We start from the raw sequence: 20,495 nt of genomic DNA on the forward strand, positions 1-20,495 counted from the left end.
AGAATTCTGGAGTAAAGCCATCTGGACCAGGGCATTTTTTAGTTGGAAGCTTTTTTATTGTTTCTTTGATCTCAGTGCTTGAAATTGGTCTGTTCAGGAGGTCTATTTCTTCCTGGCTAAGTCTAGGGAGAGGGTGTGATTCCAAATATTGATCCATTTCCTTCACATTGTCAAATTTCTGGGCATAGAGTTTCTGGTAGTATTCAGAGATGATCTCTTGTATCTCTGTGGGATCAGTTGTTATTTCCCCTTTATCGTTTCTGATTGAGGTTACTAGAGATTTTACTTTTCTATTTCTAGTTAGTCTGGCTAATGGTTTATCTATTTTATTTATTTTTTCAAAAAACCAAATCCTTGTTTCATTAATTTTCTGAATGATTCTTTTGTTTTCAATTTCATTGATCTCTGATTTGATTTTGGATATTTCTTTTCTTCTACTGAGTTTAGGTTTAGATTGTTCTTCTTTTTCCAATTCCATAAGATCTCTTGTGAGATTGTTGATGTGCTCTCTTTCTGTTTTTCGAATGTAGGCATCTAAAGCGATGAATTTTCCTCTCAAAACTGCTTTTGCAGTATCCCACAGGTTTTGGTAGCTTGTGTCTTCATTGTTGTTATGCTCAAGGAAGTTAATGATTTCCTGTTTTATTTTTTCCTGCACCCATCTGTTATTCAACAGAAGATAGTTTAATTTCAATGCCTTTGGGTGGGGTCGAGCCTTTTTTTTCGAGTTGAGTTCCACCTTTAGTGCCTTATGATCTGAAAAGATACAAGGTAAAATTTCAATTCTTTTGATTCTGTTGATATTTGTTTTGTGTCCCAGGATGTGATCCATTTTGAAGAATGTTCCATGGGGTGATGAGAATAATGTATATTCTTTATCTTTGGGGTGGAGTGTTCTCTATGCGTCTATCAAGCATAGTTGTTCTAGGGTCTCATTTAAATCTGTGATATCTTTGTTTAATTTCTGTTTAGAGGATCTGTCCAGCTCTGTAAGAGGTGTGTTAAAGTCCCCTGTTATGATGGTATTATCAGATATCGTATTGCTCAGACTGAGTAAGGTCTGCTTCAAGATTCTGGGAGCATTTAAACTGGGTGCATAAATATTTAGAATTGAAATGTCTTCTTGTTGTAGTTTTCCCTTGACCAATATAAAGTGACCATCTTTGTCTTTTTTGACTTTAGTTGCTTTAAATCCACGTGATATCAAATCTGAAAATAAGATTGCAACTCCTCTTTTCTTCTGAATTCCATTTGCCTGAAAAATTGTCTTCCAACCCTTGACTCGGAGCTTTAATTTGTCTTTTGAAGCCAGGTGTGTTTCTTGCAGACAGCGTATAGATGGCTTGTGTTTTTTAATCCCATCAGCCAATCTATGTCACTTCAGTGGGGAATTCAAGCCATTAACATTTATTGAGATAATTGATAAGTATGGTAGTATTCTATTCATCTTATTTGGTGAGAGTCCATTGCTTAGTTTTATCTTTTGCATCAGTGTGGAGGTTAGGTTCTGTCCTTTGATTTCTGAGTTCTTACCTTGCTGCTGATCCATTGTGGTTGTCAGTGTGCAGAACAGGTTGAAGTATTTCCTGTAGAGCTGGTCTTGTTGTGGCGAATTTCCTCAATGCTTGTATATCCGTAAATGATTTGATTTCTCCGTCAATTTTTAAGCTTAGCTTAGCAGGGTACAGAATTCTGGGCTGGAAATTGTTCTGTTGAAGTAGATTAAAGGTAGATGACCATTGTCTTCTTGCTTGGAAAGTTTCATTAGAGAAGTCTGCGGTCACTCTAATGGATTTGCCCCTGTAGGTCAACTGGCGCTTACTCCTGGCAGCTTGCAGAATCTTTTCTTTTGTCTTGACTTTGGACAGGTTCATCACAATGTGTCTTGGAGAAGCTTGGTTAGAGTTGAGGCGACCTGAGGTCCGATATCCCTCTGAAAGCAGCGTGTCAGGATCTTTGGTGATGTTTGGGAAATTTTCTTTTATAATATTCTCTAGTATGGCTTCCATTCCTCTGGGGCATTCTTCTTCCCCTTCTGGAATTCCTATAACTCGTATGTTGGAACGCTTCATAAAGTCCCATAATTCTGACAGTGAACGTTCTGCTTTCTCTCTCTTCTTTTCTGCCTCTTTTACTATCTGAGTTATCTCAAAAACTTTGTCTTTTACCTCTGAAATTCTTTCTTCTGCATGGTCTAACCTGTTGCTGATACTTTCCATTGCATCTTTAAGTTCCCTGATTGACTGTTTCATTTCCTTCAGCTCTGCTATATCCTTTTTATATTCTTCATATCGTTCATCTCTGATTTGATTCTGTTTTTGGATTTCCATTTGGTTATTTTCCACTTTATTACCAGTTTCCTTCATTGTTTCCATCATTTCTTTCATTGTTTTCAACATGTGTATTCTGAATTCCCTTTCTGTCATTCCTAACATTTCTGCATAGGTGGAATCCTCTGCAGTAGCTACCTCATGGTCCCTTGGCGGGGTTGTTCTGGACTGGTTCTTCATGTTGCCTGGAGATTTCTGCTGATTCTTCCTGATGAGTGATTTCTTTTATCTGTTTCCTTGCCCTAATTTTCCTTTCACTTCCTCTTGCTCTTTAAGTTCTTGTGCCTGTGGACTAAGGGTTAGAGGACCAAAAGGGTTAGAAGGTTGAAGAGCAAAAAAGGGATGAAAGAAAGTAGGACCGAGTGATAAGAAAAAAAAGAAAGATAGAGAAAGGAGAGGGGGTGGGTATAAGGAATATTGACAAAAAGAAGAGAGGCACAGAAAGAGGGAGACAGGGCAATATAGGTGTACAGTAGGGTACTTTGACACAACCTTAAAAAACCCCACCTTCTGGGGGTGCCCAGTTGGGTGGTTCCCTTGAGGTCAGCAGCTCTTTGCTAACCTGATCAGACACAGTACCCCACCTCCACCAAGTAGGGAGGAAAGACAAAAATGCTATAAATCAAACCAAAACAAGCAAACAGAAAACTTTCCGGGGATAAAATTGGGTGAAAAACCAAATGATAGCGGTAGAAACACTAGCAAAATGAAGTTGTAGTTATTAAAATAGGCAGCAATGGGAAATTATAATTAAACTAGAAAAATTGAGAAAGAAAAAGTGATCTGTATGGAAAAGATTGAAATTAAAAAACAAAAGAACATCAACAATGTCAAAATAAACAAACAAAAAAAACCCCAACCAAACAAAAAAAAGAAAAATATACACAACCAAAAACAAAGCAGTTTGTATATGTTATTGAATATTGTCTGGGCAACACGTGGTCTTCTGGGGTATGAGATGTTAGTCACAGTTCTGATATGACTGGAGGCTGCTGATTTCTCAAACCCCAGCAGGTAGACACCCTAAATCTCTCTTCAGCCCACTTAAAAGGCACTTTGAACTTGTAAACTTGCTGAGCAGAAGCTTTCCCAACTTTCTCGCTGGAATCACTGCTGAAGTGGCTATCCACTTACCCAGTGTGCCAAAACCGGTCTCACTCTGCCCCTGAGGGTTAGGGCTGCAAGGCGGCTCAGACACCACCCTCAGGCTACTTGGTGGCTAGGTTACCAGCTCCCACCCGTCTCTAGCTCTGCGACCCTGAGGGCGGAGCTTGCTGGGGCAGATCACTGACAATGGTTCCGTGTGACCCACTACCAAACACTATTAGCTCCGTCAGGCTCAGCGGCTCAGACTGGGGCCCTAGACAATGGCCAAAGTTCTCCGCACTCCCGCTCAGGCCTTCCCCAAGGCAGTTCAACTCAGTGCCAAGTCCAAGGACATCAAAACAGTGCACAGGTAAGGCCTTTCTGGTTTGCAGTCTCGCTGCTACTGAACTTACAGTTGTGGGTGGTTTTAGACGGATTGAACACACGTGACCACTTGCCGGTTTTCCACTGTTTTAGTCCTCCTCTTGGGGTCCAGAAGTCTCTCGCTGACTCCCTGTATCCTCATAGGAGTGATGATAGGCAGTTCCCACCAGTCAGAGATGCCTGGAGTCCTATCTCCCCAGATTCACGGTGCCCAGATGCAAGGAAGCTGTTACTCGGCTGCCATCTTGCTCCTCCTCCCCACTGAATGTTTTTAATTGGCTTGTCAAAGATTAAATAACAGTAAGTAGCTGCATTCATCTCTTGGTTCTCTATTCTGTTCCAGACATCTACTTTGTTTTTGTGCCAATACCATGCTGTTTTGATCACTGTCGATTGGTAGTATAGTCTGAGGTCTGGTAGAGTAATTCCTCCTGCTTTGTTTCTATTTTTGAGTAATGTCTTGGCTATTCGAGGTTTTTTCTGATTCCATATAAAATGAAGTATTGTTTTTTTCAAGATCTTTAAGGTATGACAGTGGAACTTCAATAGGGATTGCGTTGAAGTTATATATTGCTTTGGGTAGTATGGACATTTTAACAATGTTGATTCTTCCCAGCCATGAGCATGGTATGTTTTTCCATTTATTAACATTCTCGGCTATCTCTTTTCTTAGAGTTTCATAGTTGTCTTTATATAGGTCTTTCATGTCCTTTGTTAGATAAACTCCCAAATATTTCATCTTCTTTGGCATTACTGTGAATGAGATAGAGTCCTTAATTGTTTTTTCAGCTTGACTATTGTTGGTATATATAAAGGCTACCGATTTATGAATGTTGATTTTGTAACCTGAGATGTTGCTGTATTCCTTGATCACTTCTAAGAGTTTTGTAGTAGAGTCCCTAGTGTTTTCCAGATATACAATCATATCATCTGCGAAGAGCGAAAGTTTGATCTCTTCTGACCCTACGTGGATGCCCTTGATCGCCTTTTCTTCCCTAATTGCAATGGCTAAAACTTCCATTACAATGTTAAAAAGCAATGGAGACAATGGGCAGCCTTGTCTGGTTCCTGATCTAAGTGGAAATGATTTCAATTTAACTCCATTCAATATGATATTGGCTGTCGGTTTGCTGTAGATGGCCTCTATCAGTTTAAGAAATGTTCCTTCTGTACCGATTTTCTTAAGTGTTCTGATCATGAAGTGATGTTGGATGTTATCAAAAGCTTTTTCTGATCGATTGAGAGAATCATATGGTCTTTGTTTTTTACTTTGTTTATGTGCTGAATTACATTTATGGATCTTCGTATATTGAACCAGCCTTGTGACCCTGGGATAAAGCCAACTTGATCATGATGTATAATTTGTTTGATCTGTTGCTGGATTCTGTTTGTTAGGATCTTGTTGAATATTTTTGCATCTATATTCATTAGTGATATCGGTCTATAGTTTTCTTTTCTTGTTGGGTCTTTTCCTGGTTTGGGGATCAGGTGATGTTTGCTTCATAGAACGTGTTGGGTAGTCTTCCTTCTTTTTCTACCTTTTGGAACAGGTTGAGTAGTATAGGTATTAATTCCCCTGTAAAGGTTTGGTAGAATTCTGATGTGAAACCATCTGGTCCTGGGCTTTTCTTCTGGGGGAGGTTTTGTATGGTTGATGTTATTTCCGAACTTGATATGGGCCTGTTCAACATTTCCACTTGATTCTGGCTAAGTCTTGGAAGGTGACGAGCTTCCAAGTATTGGTCCATTTCCTTCAGATTTTCATATTTCTTAAAGTTTCTTGTAATATTCATTAAGGATTTTTTCAATTTCTGAGGAGTCTGTTGTTATTTCGTCTTTGTCATTTCTGATCGATGAGATTAGAGATTTTACTCTTTTTTTTCCTGATTAGGTTGGCCAACGGTTTATCTATTTTGTTGATCTTTTCAAAAAACCAGCTTTTTGATTTATTGATCTGTTGTATTATTCTTTTGTTTTCAATTTCATTTAGTTCCGCTCTAATTTTGGTTATTTCTTTTCTTCTACTGGGTTTAGGGTTGGAGTGTTCTTCCTTTTCCAGTTGCTTGAGATGTCCCATTAAGTTGCTAACTTCCTCTCTTTCCATTCTCCTGAGGAAGGCTTGCAGTGCTATAAATTTCCCTCTTAGAACTGCCTTCGCAGTGTCCCAGAGGTTCTGATAGTTCGTGTCTTCATTGTCATTTTGTTCCAAAAATTTGGCAATTTCCTTCTTGATCTCTTCTCTGACCCAGCTATCATTCAGCATGAGGTTATTTTACTTCCATGTTTTTGTATGAGTATGCAGATTCCTGTTGTTACTCAGCTCAAGTTTTATTCCATGATGGTCCGAGAAGATGCATGGAATAGCTTCTATTCCTGTAAATTTACTGAGGTTAGACTTGTGACCTAAGATGTGATCGATTTTGGAGTAAGTTCCATGGGCTGATGAGAAGTATGCATATTCAGTTTTGTTGGGATGAAATGTTCTGTAGATGTCTGCTAAATCTAAATGCTGGATGGGTAGATTTAAATCTAAAATTTCTTTACTCAGCTTTTTGTTGGAGGATCTATCCATCACTGCCAAAGGAGTGTTAAAATCTCCGACTATTATGGAGCTGGAGGAAATCAAGTTGCTCATGTCAGAGTTTCTCTTATAAATAGAGGTGCATTCCGGTTGGGTGCATAGATATTCATAACTGAAATCTCATCATATTGAGTGTTACCCTTAACAAATATGAAGTGACCATTCTTATCCTTCCTTACTTTTGTTGGTTTAAAGCCTATTGTGTCTACAAATAAAATTGCAACACCTGCTTTTTTCTGGTTACCATTTGCCTGAAATATGGATGACCATCCTTTCACCCTGAGTCTATATTTGTCTTTTAAATTAAGATGTGACTCTTGTAAGCAACAGATATCTGGTCTGAGTTTTTGTATCCAGTCACCTAACTTATGTCTCCTCAGAGGACAATTTAAGCCATTCACATTGATGGATACTATTGATAAGTTTGGTGAAATTTTGGGTATTGAGTTTTTCAAATGTCCAGTGGACATTTTTAATCTTTTCACCATTGTAGAAGTTGGAGTTTGATCAGGAGTTTCTGAGTGAGTTTATGTTTGTATTAGAGGATTGGGATATTCATTATGGAGGATAGGTCTGAGAATATCCTGAAGAGCTGGTTTGGCTGTGGCAAATTTCTTCAACATATGAATGTCGTTAAAGTATTTAATTTCTCCATCATAGATGAAACTCATTTTAGCTGGGTACAAGATCTGGGGTTGAAAGTTATTTTGCTTTAGGAGATTAAAAGTTGATGACCACCCTCTTCTGGCTTGAAAAGTTTCAGCAGAGAAATCTGCAGTCATTCTAATGTTCTTACCTTTGTAGGTAATGGCATTCTTTCGCCTGATAACCTTGAGAATTTTTTCCTTCATGTTAACTTTAGTGACGCTAATTCTGATATGTCTGGGGGATCACTTATTGGGGTTGAATCGTGATGGATTTCTGAAACTGTCTCCTATCTGAATTTCAGAGTATTTAGGCATGTCTGGAGAATTCTCTTTCATAATTTCATGCAGAAGGGCCTCTGTGCCCATCGATGCCACTTCATCGTTTTCCAGAACTCCTATTATTCGTATATTAGCCTTCTTTGAATTATCCCAGAGCTCTCTAAGAGAATGATCCGTTTTTGCTCTCCATTTCTCTTCCTCTTTGAGAGTTTGTGAGCATTCAAAGGCTTTGTCTTCAATGTCAGAAATCCTTTCTTCTGCTTGGTCCATTCTGTTGCTGAGGGATTCTACTGTATTTTTCATATATTTTAGGGCCAAAAATTCTTGCTTCAGTGTGTCTAAGGCTTTGGTGGTTTTGTCTTTATATTCATTAGATTCTTGAGACAACTTTTGAATTTCTCCTCGGATTCCTAATTCCATTTTATCAATCTTGTCTGCAATCCAAATTCTGAATTCGATTTCTGACATGTCTGCCAGTTGTTTATGAATGGGATCTTCAATTACATCCGCCATATCTTTCCTTGGGGGGTTGATCTATTCTGGTTATTCATGTTACCAGAGTTTTTCTGCTGATTCTGCCCCATGGTTGTTTTACTCCCTTTGATTTTTCCCCTGGGGTTTAGTTGAGGGCCCGTTCAGTGTTGTGGCCTGAGAAACTTGGGCCCTGTCTGGTGTGGTGGGGCTAAGTGGTTCTGACTTATTTTCAGGTGGCTTCTGTTTGACCCCAGTGAAGCACTTGCTCTGGGTTGAAGTCTCAGTTCTCTGAGTCGGCCCTGCCCTGTAAGTTTTCTGGGTCTGTGAGTCACCTTAGGCAAATCCTATACTCAGGGGTGGCCTCCTCTGGTTGCCCAGGGAGGCAGGGTGTGTGGCTTCAGCCGTCTCAGGAACCTGCCGCTCTGATGTTGTTCTCCCCCAGCCTCACTCCTGTGTCCCAGAGTCAGGACCAACCAGCCGCAGTTCGGACACTGTCCATGCTCTGACAAATCCCCCAAGGATCTGGAATCCTGGAGGACAGGTCTCCATATCCCAGAGTGAGGGTGGGGTGGGGCGCCAGGAGCCCAGAGCTGCCGGCAGTGAGCACACTCAGTTCCTCCCAAACTTTAGCTCCGCTGCACCGCCACAGCCCAAGCCTCCAGGTTTCAGAGTGAGGGTGGGGTGGGGGGAGTGGTGGGAGCCCAGGGCCGCAGGCAGTGAACACACTCAGTTCCACTTAATTCATTGCCCGGCCGCCCAGCAGGCACTCAGGTCTCCAGGTAACAGAGCAAGGGCAGGGGGAGCACCGGGAGCCCAGAGCCCGGAGTCTCTCACCCAGCCGCACTGCCGCAGCTCAAGCCTTCAGGCTTCAGTGTGAGTGTGGGGTGGGGGGATCAGCTGGAGCCCAGAGCCGCCGGCAGCGAACAGACTCAGTTCGACCCAGTTCCTTGCCTGGCCACACAGCAGGCACTCAGGTCTCCAGACCACAGAGCGAGGGTGGAGGGAGCACCTGGAGCCCAGAGCCGCTGGTAGTGAGGTCACACAGTTCTGCTCAGTTTTATGCCTGGTTGTATTGTTGCCCAAGGAGGGCTGCTGCACCACGCTTCAGGGTAGCACCGCCCTAGTGAGGGTTGCCCTCCGCTGACAGTCCTCACCTCAGCGCTGACCAGCTGCAGCTCGGGGACTGTCCTCTGCCCTCTAGAAGTCACCCAAGAATCCGAACTCCTGGGGGACAGGCTTTTAGACCTCAGAGAGAGTGGAGGGAAGTGCTGGGAGCTCAGAGTTGCCGGCAAAGGATATTTACAGTTTTATACAGTTTTATGTCTGGCAGGAGAACGCCTAGGCACCCTAGTAAGGGAGGTAGGTCCATATTTTAGTAGGTCTCTCCCGTGAAATGTAGTGGGAGGGCCTTTGATTTCTGCCTGTTTGTTTGTGGGGTTCTTAAGCCGATCAGGTGGGAGAGGGGGGACTCCCATCTGCTTTGTGGTGGGTTTTGTACCTTTTGTTTGCATCCTTGTGGTCAAAGCTCTCCTCAGAGGGGTTGATGTGCGTTCTTCAACTTTCTCACTTGGTGCTGCTTGAATCCATCAGATTACTTGCTAAATTTTCGTCCCTTAACTCTCCTTCAGGATGGGAGCCTCTGTGGAAAGCTGGCTTCAGTTCACCATCTTGTCTCTGCCCTTGTCTTTACTTTAGATAGATTCATCACAATGTGCCTTGGAGAAGCTCTATTTGAATTGAGGCAATCAGGAGACTGATGTTCCTCTGAAAGGAGTATGTCAGAATCTTTGGTGTTATTAGGGAAATTTTCATTTCTCTAGAATGGCTTCCATTCCTCTGGGGCATTCTTCTTCCCCTTCTGGGATACCTATAACTCATGTTTGAACAATTCATAGAGTCCCATAATTCTGTCAGTGCATTTTCTGCTTTCTCTCTCTTCTTTTCTGCTTTTTTAACTATCTGAGTTATCTCAAGAGCTTTATCCACTACCTCTGAGATTCTTTCTTCTGCATGATCTAATCTTTTGCTGATACTTTCTATTGCATACTTAAGTTCCCTTATTGACTGCTTTAGTTCCTTCAGTTCTGCTATATCCTTTTTATATTCTTCATATCTTTCATCTCTTATTTGATTCTGTTTTTGGATTTCCTTTTGGTTATTATCTATTTTCTCAGCAATTTTCTTCATTGTTTTTTGATTGTTTTACACTTTCTCAGCAATTTCCTTTATTGTTTTCATCATCTGTATTTTAAATTCCCCTTCTGTCATTTCTAACATTTCTTTATAGGAGGAGTCCTCTGCTGTAGCTAACTTGCGATCCCTAGAAGGGGTTACTCTGAACTGGTATTTCGTTTTACCAGGATTTTTCTGCTGATTCTTCTTCATGAGTGCTTTTTTGTATGTGGTTTCTTACCCTAATTATTCTTTCACTTCTTCTTACTCTTTAAAGTTTTAATGAGTTCTCTTGGTAGGGGACCAGAAGGATGAGAAAATTGAAGAGCAAGAAGAGAAAAAGGATTTTTAAAAGAAAGAAAAAAGAGAAAGCAGAGGGGGTAAGTAAAAGGAAATATTGACGAAAAAAGGAAAGGCACTGAAAGAAAGAAACAGGAGTAATATAGGTGTATATTAGGGTGCTATGACCCAACCTCTGGGGGTGCTGGGTTGGATGATTTCCTTGAGGTCAACATCTCTTTGCCAGACAGATTAAACACAGTACCCCGGATAGAGAGGAAAGCCAAAAATACTATAAATCAAACCAAAACAAACAAGCAAGAACTTTTATGGGGTAACATCAGAGGAAAAAAAATAATAGGGGCAGAAACACTGGATAAAATGAAATTCTAATTGTTAAAGAAGGCAAAAATGAAAGATCGTATTTAAACTAGCATAGTGAAAAAAGAAAAATACCAGGGAAAAATGTTGAAATTAAGAAAAAACCCAAGCAAACAAACAAAAAAAGAAAAACCCAAAAGCACCCCCAAATACCCAAACTGAAGAACCAAATAGTATATATCTCTTGCTGAATATTCTCTGGGCAACAGGTGATCTTCTGAGGTATAAGGTGTTAATCACAATGTTGATACAGCTGTACGAGATGGAGACTGAAGGCCTCTGCTGATCTCTCAGACCCCACAGGCTTGGGAGCCCAAAAATGTCCTTATTTCACTTAAAAGACACTCTAAACTATGAACCTTGGCCAAGCAGAAGCTTTGCAAGGAAAGCATTTATCCCTGGGATCTCTCCCGGTGTGGATTCCTGCTTATCCAGTGCACCAAGTCCAGCCTCCCACTATGCCCCTGATGGCCAAGGCTGTTAATCTGCCACACTTGCAACTCTGCACTTCCCCAGTGTCTCAGTACCCTCCTTTCGGCAGCTCAGTCACTAGATTGCTCGCCCAGGTTTCCCAGCTGATCTCTCCACTGTGACACACAGGGGCAGCTCTCCCACAGCAGCTGTGCTGGCAGCCCACAGCTGAATTACATTAGCTCTTTTCCAGCTCAACTTCTCAGACTAGGGCCCCAGACAACACCCAAAGTCATCTGCACACACGGGCCCAAGATCTCTCAAGGCAGTTCAATCGAGAAATCAAGTCTAGGAAAACCAAAACAGCCCACAGGTAAAGATTTTCCTGCTTGCAATCTATCTGTTGCTGTGGGTAAATCTGCAGGCAGCCTCCAACTGAACAAATGCACCTACCACTTGCCAGATTTTCTACCACTTCTGTCCTCCTCATGTGGCCCAGAAGTCTAACAACGGCTTCCTATGTCACCAAATGGAAGCCTCTGGGAAAAATCCACCAGCCAGAGATGCCTGGAGTCTTCTCTCACCACTCTTACTGTGCCTGGCTGCACAGAAGCTGTTACTCAGCTGCCATATTTTTTCAGGCCCGCGCTGGCACAGTTTAGGAAGATTTGCAAACAAGGCTTGAACTCAGGCAGTCTGACTTCGGATTCTCTGCTCCTATCCATCCAGTCTATATTTATTTTTTAAGGTAAGATGAGATTCTTGTATACAGCAGATATATGGCCTGAGGTTTTATATCCAGTCAGCCAACCTGTGCCTCTGTAGAGGACAATTTAGGCCATTCACATTAATTGAGAATATTGATAAGCCTGGTAGAATTGTAGGTATTGAGTTTTTCGAAAGTCCAGTGGACATTTTTAATCCTTTGGCACTGTGGAAGTTGGCATTTGATCAAAAATTTCTGAGTGAGTTTACTTTTGTGGTGGAGGATTGCACTGGTCATTATGGAGGATAGATGTGAGAATATCTTGGAGAGCTGGTTTAGTCATGGCAAACTTCTTCAACATGTGAATAACATTAAAGTATTTAATTTCTCCATCATAAATTAAACTAAGTTTAGCTGGATACAGCATCCTGGGTTGAAAGTTATTTTGTTTTAGGAGATTAAAAGTCCATGAGCACCTCTTCTAGCTTGAAAGGTTTCAGCAGAGAGATCTGCAGTCATTCTAATATTCTTCCCCTTGTAGGTTATGGTTTTCTTACATCTGGATGCTTGCAGAATTTTCTCCTTGATGCTAACTTTAATGAAGTTAATTATGAGGTGCCTAGGAGATATGTTGTTTGGGTTGAGTCATGCTGGGGTTCTGAAACTGTCTGCTATCTGAATTTCAGAATCTCTTGCCATGTCTGGAAAGTTCTTCATAATCTCATGAAAAAGAGCCTCTGTGCCTTTCAAAGCCACTTCATCATCTTCAGGGAGTCCTATAAGGTGAATATTAGTTTTCTTCAAATTATCCCAGAGCTCTCTGAGAGAATGATCCATTTTTGCTCTCCATTTCTCTTTCTCTTTGAGAGTTTGGGAGCATTCAAAAGCTTTGTCTTCAATGTCAGAAATCCTTTTTTCTATTTGCTTCATTCTGTTACTTAGGGATTCTATTGTATTTTCCGGATCTTTCAGGGCTGCAAATTCTTGTCTCAATGTGTCAAAATCTTTGGTGATTTTGTCTTTGAATTCGCTGAATTCTTGAGACAACTTTTGAAATGCTCCTTGAGTTTCTAATTCCATCTTTTACTCTATTCTATTAATCTTGTTTGCAATCCAAATTCTGAATTCAATTTCTGACATCTCAGCCATCTGTTTATAAATGGAATCTTCAATTGTGTCCGCCAAATCTTTCTGGGGAGCGGGGGTTGATCTACTCTGGTTTTTTATGTTACTGGAGTTTTTCTGCTGATTCTGCCCCATGATTATTTTACACCTTTTGACTAGGTGAGCAGATAAAGAAAAGTTGTGCTGGGGACTCCAGGAGTAGAGATTAACCAGCCCTTTGCCCAAAAGCTGGGACTGGTATCTGTACCTTTTCCCCTAGAACTTTTCCAAGGACCTGTACATTGCTATGGCCTGAGAAACTAGGGACCTGCTTGGTGTGGTGGGGCTAAGTCGCTCTGTCTTGTTTTCAGCTGGTCTTTGTCCTACCCTAGTGAATCAGTTACTCTGGCTTGAAGTCTCAGCTGTGGAGAAATACCAGCAATTAAGTCACCCCGCCCCCCACAGGCAACAACTGGAAAAGGAAAATCAAATCTTCCCACAACCATACACCCAGGGTACCACTTTGGATAGTCCTCAGGTGATTTGCCCAGTTCAAGAGGTCCAAATCAATTGTCCCAATCAGCGCCAGTCTCAGGGGGGATACTTCAAAAGGTCTCTGGCAACTAGATAGCAGGGGTCTGCTGGCAGCTCAAGTATGACTTGCTCTGGTGCTCCATGAGATCAGAAGTACCCACCCAGCAAATAAATTAGTCTGGGAAGTTTGATGCCTCCTTCCACACCTTGGACCTCTGTCACACCCAGTCACTGGTAACCCTGGAGGGCTGTGACCAAGTTCCCTCCAATGAGGAGATGCTCCAAGGGTTTGCACCTGCCTGAGTCACAGGGAGATCTATGTTCCTCAGCCAAGCCACTGCTCTCTGCCACTGTCTGGCAGGGGGAGGTGAGACCTGACAACTTCGGGCACTTAATTGAGGATGGGGTGGTTCACTCAGTTCCAGCCCCATCCCTGATTGATGTTGCTGACAGAACACAACAACTTCGCAGAATTTGTTTCTGTCCTGGCTATATTCCCCTGCAGATCAGATGCTGTTTGAGTTCACAGAAACTGTGACTTAGCTCTGGTCTGTACTGCTGCCCGGTCTTGGCTACAGTTTGTGTTGGGGTGGCATGGTTAGAGCTCACACTCAGCTGTCGGTTCCAGCCTCTGCCTGCCCGCCTTTGTCTCAGCTATGATCCCCTGAGGGCCGGGTATGTCCTAGACTCAGTAAATCAGTTCTCTTGGACAGCCCCTCCCTGGAAGTCTGCCATCTCTGTGTGCGCATTCTAGTCCCCCTGCTCCACCCAGGCCAGTACAGCCTCAGGCATACCCTTACTCATGGGGACTCGGTTTCCATCCCATATCTTTTCTGCCAGTGGCTGCCACTGGAGAAGATGCCTGGCCTCCTGTGGTTGCCCAGAGAGACGGGGGTGTGTCTCCAGACTATTTCCAGGGGTGTGAGCCCTATTGTCACCACTGTTGTGGCTGCTACTCTGTGCCTTGGGGGACTGCCTCTCCTGTATGATTCCCTCTCAATTAAAAGGCACTTTAAACTTTCAACCTTGGCTAAGCAGAAGCTTTCCAGGAAATCACTTGTTGCTGGGATCACTCCTGAAGTGGTTGTCCATTTACCCAGTGTGCCAAAACTGGTCTCACTCTATGCCCCTTAGGGCCAAGTCTGTAGGGTGTCTCAGTCTCCACCTTTGGGCTCACTAGATTACTCGCCCAAGGTCTCCTGCCTGATCCTCACTCTGTAACCCTGAGGGCAGAGCTTGCCGGGGGCAGTTCTCCCACAATGGCTCTTCGGCCCACAGCCAAACGCTATTAGCTCCATCTGGCTCAGTGGCTCAGTCTGATTTATTACTAATGATCTTTCTGTGATCACACTGCAGTTACTAGGATTATCTTGACATAATTTCACATAAATAACAAACTGGGTAAGTTTGTGCAATCGGCTCATATCACCACTTATAATTTTCTTTTTTGTAAAATTTCAGATTAATGTGAGGGTACAAACAGCTTCCACAGTTTGTATTTGTAAAGTTAAAGTCTATTTCTAGGTGTGTCCTGCACCCAGGTAGTGTGCCATATACCCATGCAATGTAGCCATTGGGGAGGAATTGACCAACACCTTCTCCCTTCCCTACTCACCACTGCTTGGATTTCACTGAGTTTTTCTCTCATGTGAGCATGTAGCATCTGCTACAAGTATTCCCACTGCATCATTTTATATTCAGTAGCTACCTACCTTTACATTCTACCTGTCCAGGGGTGACCTTTGATATTGCCACATGCAACTCCACCTTCTTAGCGCCACATAAAGTTAATACTTGGCTATGTTCCATGTATCACAGAACCTTACAAATGTTTACTCATTGCTTGTCCTCTGCGGTAAGTGTTATTGCCAGATGTTACAAATCCCCATGTGCATAAACTGTGAAAACTATTAAAACTTTTCTTATAGCTGGTAATGGTGTTGTCTCTGACATCAGTATAAGTTGTATATCCAAAGCATTTCCTTTCTTGTGTGTTCTGACCCTGTAGGATTTTCACATGAGTACCTGGCAGGGCTCTGTCATTTCAGCACGAGGGAACTAAAGACAATCTCTCCACCTGCCTTCCAGAAGTTTCCTTTCATCTCTGTGGCCTCTCCCCTCATGTGGGTTGGAACTCAGCATCTGCTTTCACAGGACCTCATGGGGATATGAAGGACTTTGTCTCTGGTTTGTTTTCAATCCCAAAGGACATTGATTATACTCAAATGTATTTTGGTTTCCTTTGGCATAACCAAGGGTTTTTGTTTCATTCTGTCTGTTCTAAAGTCTGTACCTTCCTCCTGTCTGTCCTTGTTGTGGTGTCCCAGTCATTCTCTGGGGAGAATCCTCCCTTGTCCATTTCTGGGCAATCACAGGAATCCACAGCCTTCAGGAAGATGTAAGCATGGCTGTAACTGTGTGATTCTGTCACACAGTCTGTACCTTACATAAAGACAAGAGCTGGGGTGTGAGTGTGTCTCCTGTTTGACTTCACTAAGCTAATGCCTTTTTCCTGGACCATATAATGACCATTCTCACTAACCACATTCCAAATTTGAGATATGGATGCAAACACATAACAAGGCCACAGGCTGGGAAATGTGGAATGACCGAGGTCATTTTCCAGCTGCTCCTGCCTGTGTAACAGTGACCAGGCTGGGATATTTATTCCAATAGCTTGGTGTTAGGACTGGCTGGTGAGAAGGTGCCAGATCCAGGGAGGGCCTCAGAGCCTCAGTCCTACAGGGAGAAATGACTGCAGGAATGTCCCTGAGCCTGGTGTTGGTCACAGGAGGTGAGAGTGGGTGTATGGAGCAGGATGGGGATCAGATGGGAGACTTGTGCCCCATTTTCCTGTTGGCAGGTGTCCTGGTCAGCACTGGGCTCCTCCCACACCATGAACAGTAACCATCATCTTCATCCTCATACAGGACCCCAAGTATTGCAGGAGCCCAAGTGGCTGGCCCTGAAGCAAGGGCTAAAATACGGGGCCCTGGAAATTGAGAACCACCAGGGATCACTATTTGGGGCTTCTCCACAGATATAGTGGGGCCAGGCCACACTGGACACCTGAATTTGATTTAGATCAGATGTCACATGAAAAGGGACAGGATAGATCTGATGGAACAGGGTAGCAGCATAGAACAAGGGGACAGATCTGAGGAGTGTAGAGGATTTCATTCTCTGGCTCCCATGGCCAAATATATTTGTGATATGTTTGAAAGAGAGAGTCAAATCAGGTTCCTAGGCTTGCAATGTCTGTTCCTGAGAATGTGGACATGTCATAAAAGTAGACAATACATATTATAACTGGTGTGTCTTTGGTAATATGGTATAACCCTTCCAGCTTGGAGATGAATGTGGTATTTTATTTAAATACAACATGGTAGAATATATTGCTTTTACAAAGCATTTTAATATAAGACAGCCCTCCAATATTCCTTGGTTTGAAGAAAGGACTGTTTCAAGGAGTGGATGAAAGATGTCACATCTTAGAGTGGCCATCCATTCTGACACATGATTGATCAAAGAGATGTTTACCTGAAATATGTCTAATAAGATGCCAACACCAGTAGTAATTTGATTAAAATAAAAAATAAAACAAAAACCATCATTTCATGTCAGATTTTAAATTGAAATAACAACAACTTAAAATTCAGCTGCAATCATTTTCGCCACTGGTTATGCAAATGCTAAAGATAAATACACATTTTGTAAACATCACAGTGTGTGTGCAAAAGGATTATCAGCCCTATTATTGTTCAACAACAAAGTAAGATGTGGATTTGACTAGGACAACAAGATGCTATTTCAAGTCAATTTATCTCTTAATTAAACACCAGGTCAATAACATGATCATGGAGCTTCAAATCGTCTCCACAGTGATTAATGCATAACTGATATGACCATGGAAACGAACTGCATTTCTCTCTTCTACTTGGCATATTTTAATCTAAATGTTTAATATATAAACTATTTCTGCACCTTCTGATAGCAGGTGAGAACTTAAAATTTGGGATAAAGAGGGGTGGATGATTTGTGGCATACAAGAATAGTAAGGGCTAAAAACTTCCACGTGGAGTTACCACTGAAAGGGAATTTCTCCCTGTGAAAATATTAATGGGGTGAAACAAGATGAGGAATGGATCAATCTAAATGTTGAACTGAAGAAAAATATATGAACTTGTCAAATCTGTTATACTGCAGAAAACAAAATGCTCTCTGAAGATGCCATCCCTGAGTTGGACTTGGTTAGAGCCATCAGCAAGGGGGGACTGCACCAGGCCAGGAGAGCAAGGATGTTTTTGTCTCACTTCCCTATGTGGCTGAAGCACTATGTAAGTCTTAGAGCTCTCATGCCATATCAGACAGTAATAGTCAGCCTCATCCTCAGCCTGCAGCCCAGAGATGTGCAGGATCCCTGCATTGGCTGAGGCATCTTTGGATCCAGAGAAGCGGTTGGGGACCCCAGAGCCCTGGTGCTTATCTGAGTCTGACTTGAACCTCAGGAGATACCGGGGAGGGCTCCCCGGATTCTGCTGGAACCAGTGTATCCAGAAGTCCCCAACACTGAAGCCACTGCTCAGGGTGCAGGTGAGTCTGGCTGATGCTCCCAGTGATGCAGAGAGGGAGGGCGGCTGAGTCAGGACAGGCTGAGAGAGGGAACCTGCAAACACAGACACAAGTGCTTACTGGGTCAGAATCAAAGGTCTCGTGTCTCAGAAATCTTTGCCAGAAGATCAAGAATCAGGATAGGAGTTGTTCTTGGAGGCTGAGAACTGTCCCCACCTGAGCAGTGAGAGAGGATCACAAGGAGAACAGGAGCCCAGGCCATGGTGGACAGTGGGTCTGGGCTGACCCAGGCCCCCTTTTCTCCCCACCCTCTGCACAGGAGGGGCTGCTCATGCAAATGTGTTTCCACCCAGGGACTGCCCAGCCCCTCCCGACCCTGGGTTGGGGCTCAGCTCTCCCTGCAGACTGAAGGGGAGGTTTGCTTTCCTCCTTGGGGGACCCCTGGGAGGAAGCACCTGCTGAGAGGATACGAAGTTCCCTGCTCAGGAGGCTGTGCCGGGCCAGAGAGGACACAGCTGCTGAGACCTCATCAGTGAGCACAGGCCCAGCATTGGGGCCAGGCTCCTTGGAGGGACTGGTCCTCCCTGAGCAGGTATGTAGCGACCACAGGGCAGTCCTCTAGCGCCCCCTGCTGGTCTCCACAACTCCCCAGGTCACTGTCTTTTTACAAGGCACAGTCTGAATCTTATAACATACTGGGATTCCAATTCTGACACTTTGTGTCTAAGTACAGGCATTCTCACTAGCAGAAGGACTCTTGGACTATGAGAGGTGCAAACCTGTGTATCAGGGACAACTTACTTTGTTAGCCTCCTTAGAAGATGCTACACATATAAATGCCTTCCTTGATATGTTAATTAATATAGACATATATATGTGTACTTTTTCAGGACCATGGTTCTTAGAGGAAATCTATTCCAGCTACTCTGAAATGAGTCCACTTGTGTTTTGATTTTCTTATTTTGTGCTGTGGTGATTGCTGTGCTGATTGACACAGTGAAGGGAGCGTAGCAGATCCTGAGGTTTGTACCTGCGGGGCTCACACATGGTACCATGTTGCACTGGAATAAAGTCCGGCCTGTGCTCCATCCTCAGACACACTTTCCTCAGCTTCCTCCATCTCCCCACCCCGTTCAGAATCAACTCCTCTATAGATTTAGAGCCCAAGAACCCACCACTATTTTCCTCACCAGTTTTCTCAGGAGAGTTTTTTAGGAACTTGGGATTGAATGGTGGAATATGAGATATCTGGGAATCATACAGTGAATTTTGAGCATGATATTTACTATTTTGATGACAATGACTATTACCCATGTTCTTAGTTCAACAGAATGTTAGGTGACATTCACCCCCAGCTTAGCCAGCTGACTTCTGTCCCCTGAACCTGCTCCTCCATCCACCTGCCCCCTGTGGTGTTTTTTACTTGGTACCTAGAGGCCAGTCACGTCCTTCTCCACTGTCTCCAGGAGCCCCTGTGGTCCAATCCATCCTACTGGTCACTTCCCCAGGACTCTAGTCCATGTTTCTCTTCTGTTCTTTAGCCCGTGAGATCAAATCTTTTATTAACATGTAATTTGAGTGAGTTCAGAATCACAAATTGAAATGTCCACAAAGAAGAAATTGTCCTCTTGGACTCATACCTGTGCCTCTTCCTGGGATTGGGATTCAGGTGAACTCACCTGCTCATTCATCAGGTGGGCTGAGTTTGCCCTTGGTGCCAGGTGGTGCTTTGATCTCCATGGCAACAGAAGTGAAAAACCAGAGAAATAACTGTGATAAAGAGCAGCCCCCTAAAAGACCCAGGTTTGTCTCAGCCTGTTTCAGCCTTAGTCCCCCACATGTTCCCCCCAGCTAATTTCAAAGGCAAGGTTTCAGAATAGAACAGGGAAGTTCTCCGAGTTCCCCCAACTCCCTAGCAATGGCTAAACAATGGTGAAAAACTTGCCCCAACCCCAAATCCCTAGCAATGGGTAAACAATAATGGAAAAATTACCTACACAAAGTTCCCAGGCTACTGTATCTCCCAAGCTGTCTCCATGCCAACACGATATACACCACGCAGTTGCCACTCTGTAGCCCCTTGATTGTAACCCCACCCCTGAGCTAACCAGCCACGTTCTGCTTTTGTTTCTGCTTGCTTGTGTGGCAACAAAAATGGTATAAAAGTCCACCTGCCCCTCACTTTGGGTCCATTTGCTTTTTGGGCAGTGGTCCCCTGTAATAAATCACTATCAAATTTATACCTGAAGTGGGGTCTGAGTCTTTCTTCCAGGTGGCAAATGTTTACAACATTTATGGAGGCCCCAGCGAGATTTGCCACCCCTGGACCCAAACCTAGGCCTGCCGCAGCCTGACAGCTCCAGGGGAAGGCCTCAGAGAAGATGTTCCTCCACCCCCGGAGTCCTTGGATGTGTGGAGTCAGGGCATAGGTTTCCAAAACTTTTAAATTGGTGATTAATCAGTAACACCCGAGTGAATTTTATAAGTTCATTGGATCTCTAGAGGTTTTGGGGGTGGGGTGGGAAATAGACCAGTTGGATGCAACTACACGGTCA

General features: G+C 43.3%; 1 gene segment (V, D, J or C); it reads right to left on the reverse strand.

Moving 5' to 3' along the window:
* LOC128584449 (immunoglobulin lambda variable 5-45-like) overlaps positions 1–18,213 on the reverse strand; it is a 73,442-nt gene extending 55,229 nt beyond the window's left edge. Inside the window, 2 exon segments of the V gene segment in view lie at positions 17,682–18,034; positions 18,157–18,213. Of these exon segments, the coding sequence occupies positions 17,682–18,034; positions 18,157–18,202 (399 nt within the window).
* Between the last annotated feature and the right edge of the window lie 2,282 nt (positions 18,214–20,495).

This window comes from Nycticebus coucang, chromosome 4 (genome assembly GCF_027406575.1).
Source record: "Nycticebus coucang isolate mNycCou1 chromosome 4, mNycCou1.pri, whole genome shotgun sequence".
NCBI classification, from domain to species: Eukaryota; Metazoa; Chordata; class Mammalia; order Primates; family Lorisidae; genus Nycticebus; species Nycticebus coucang.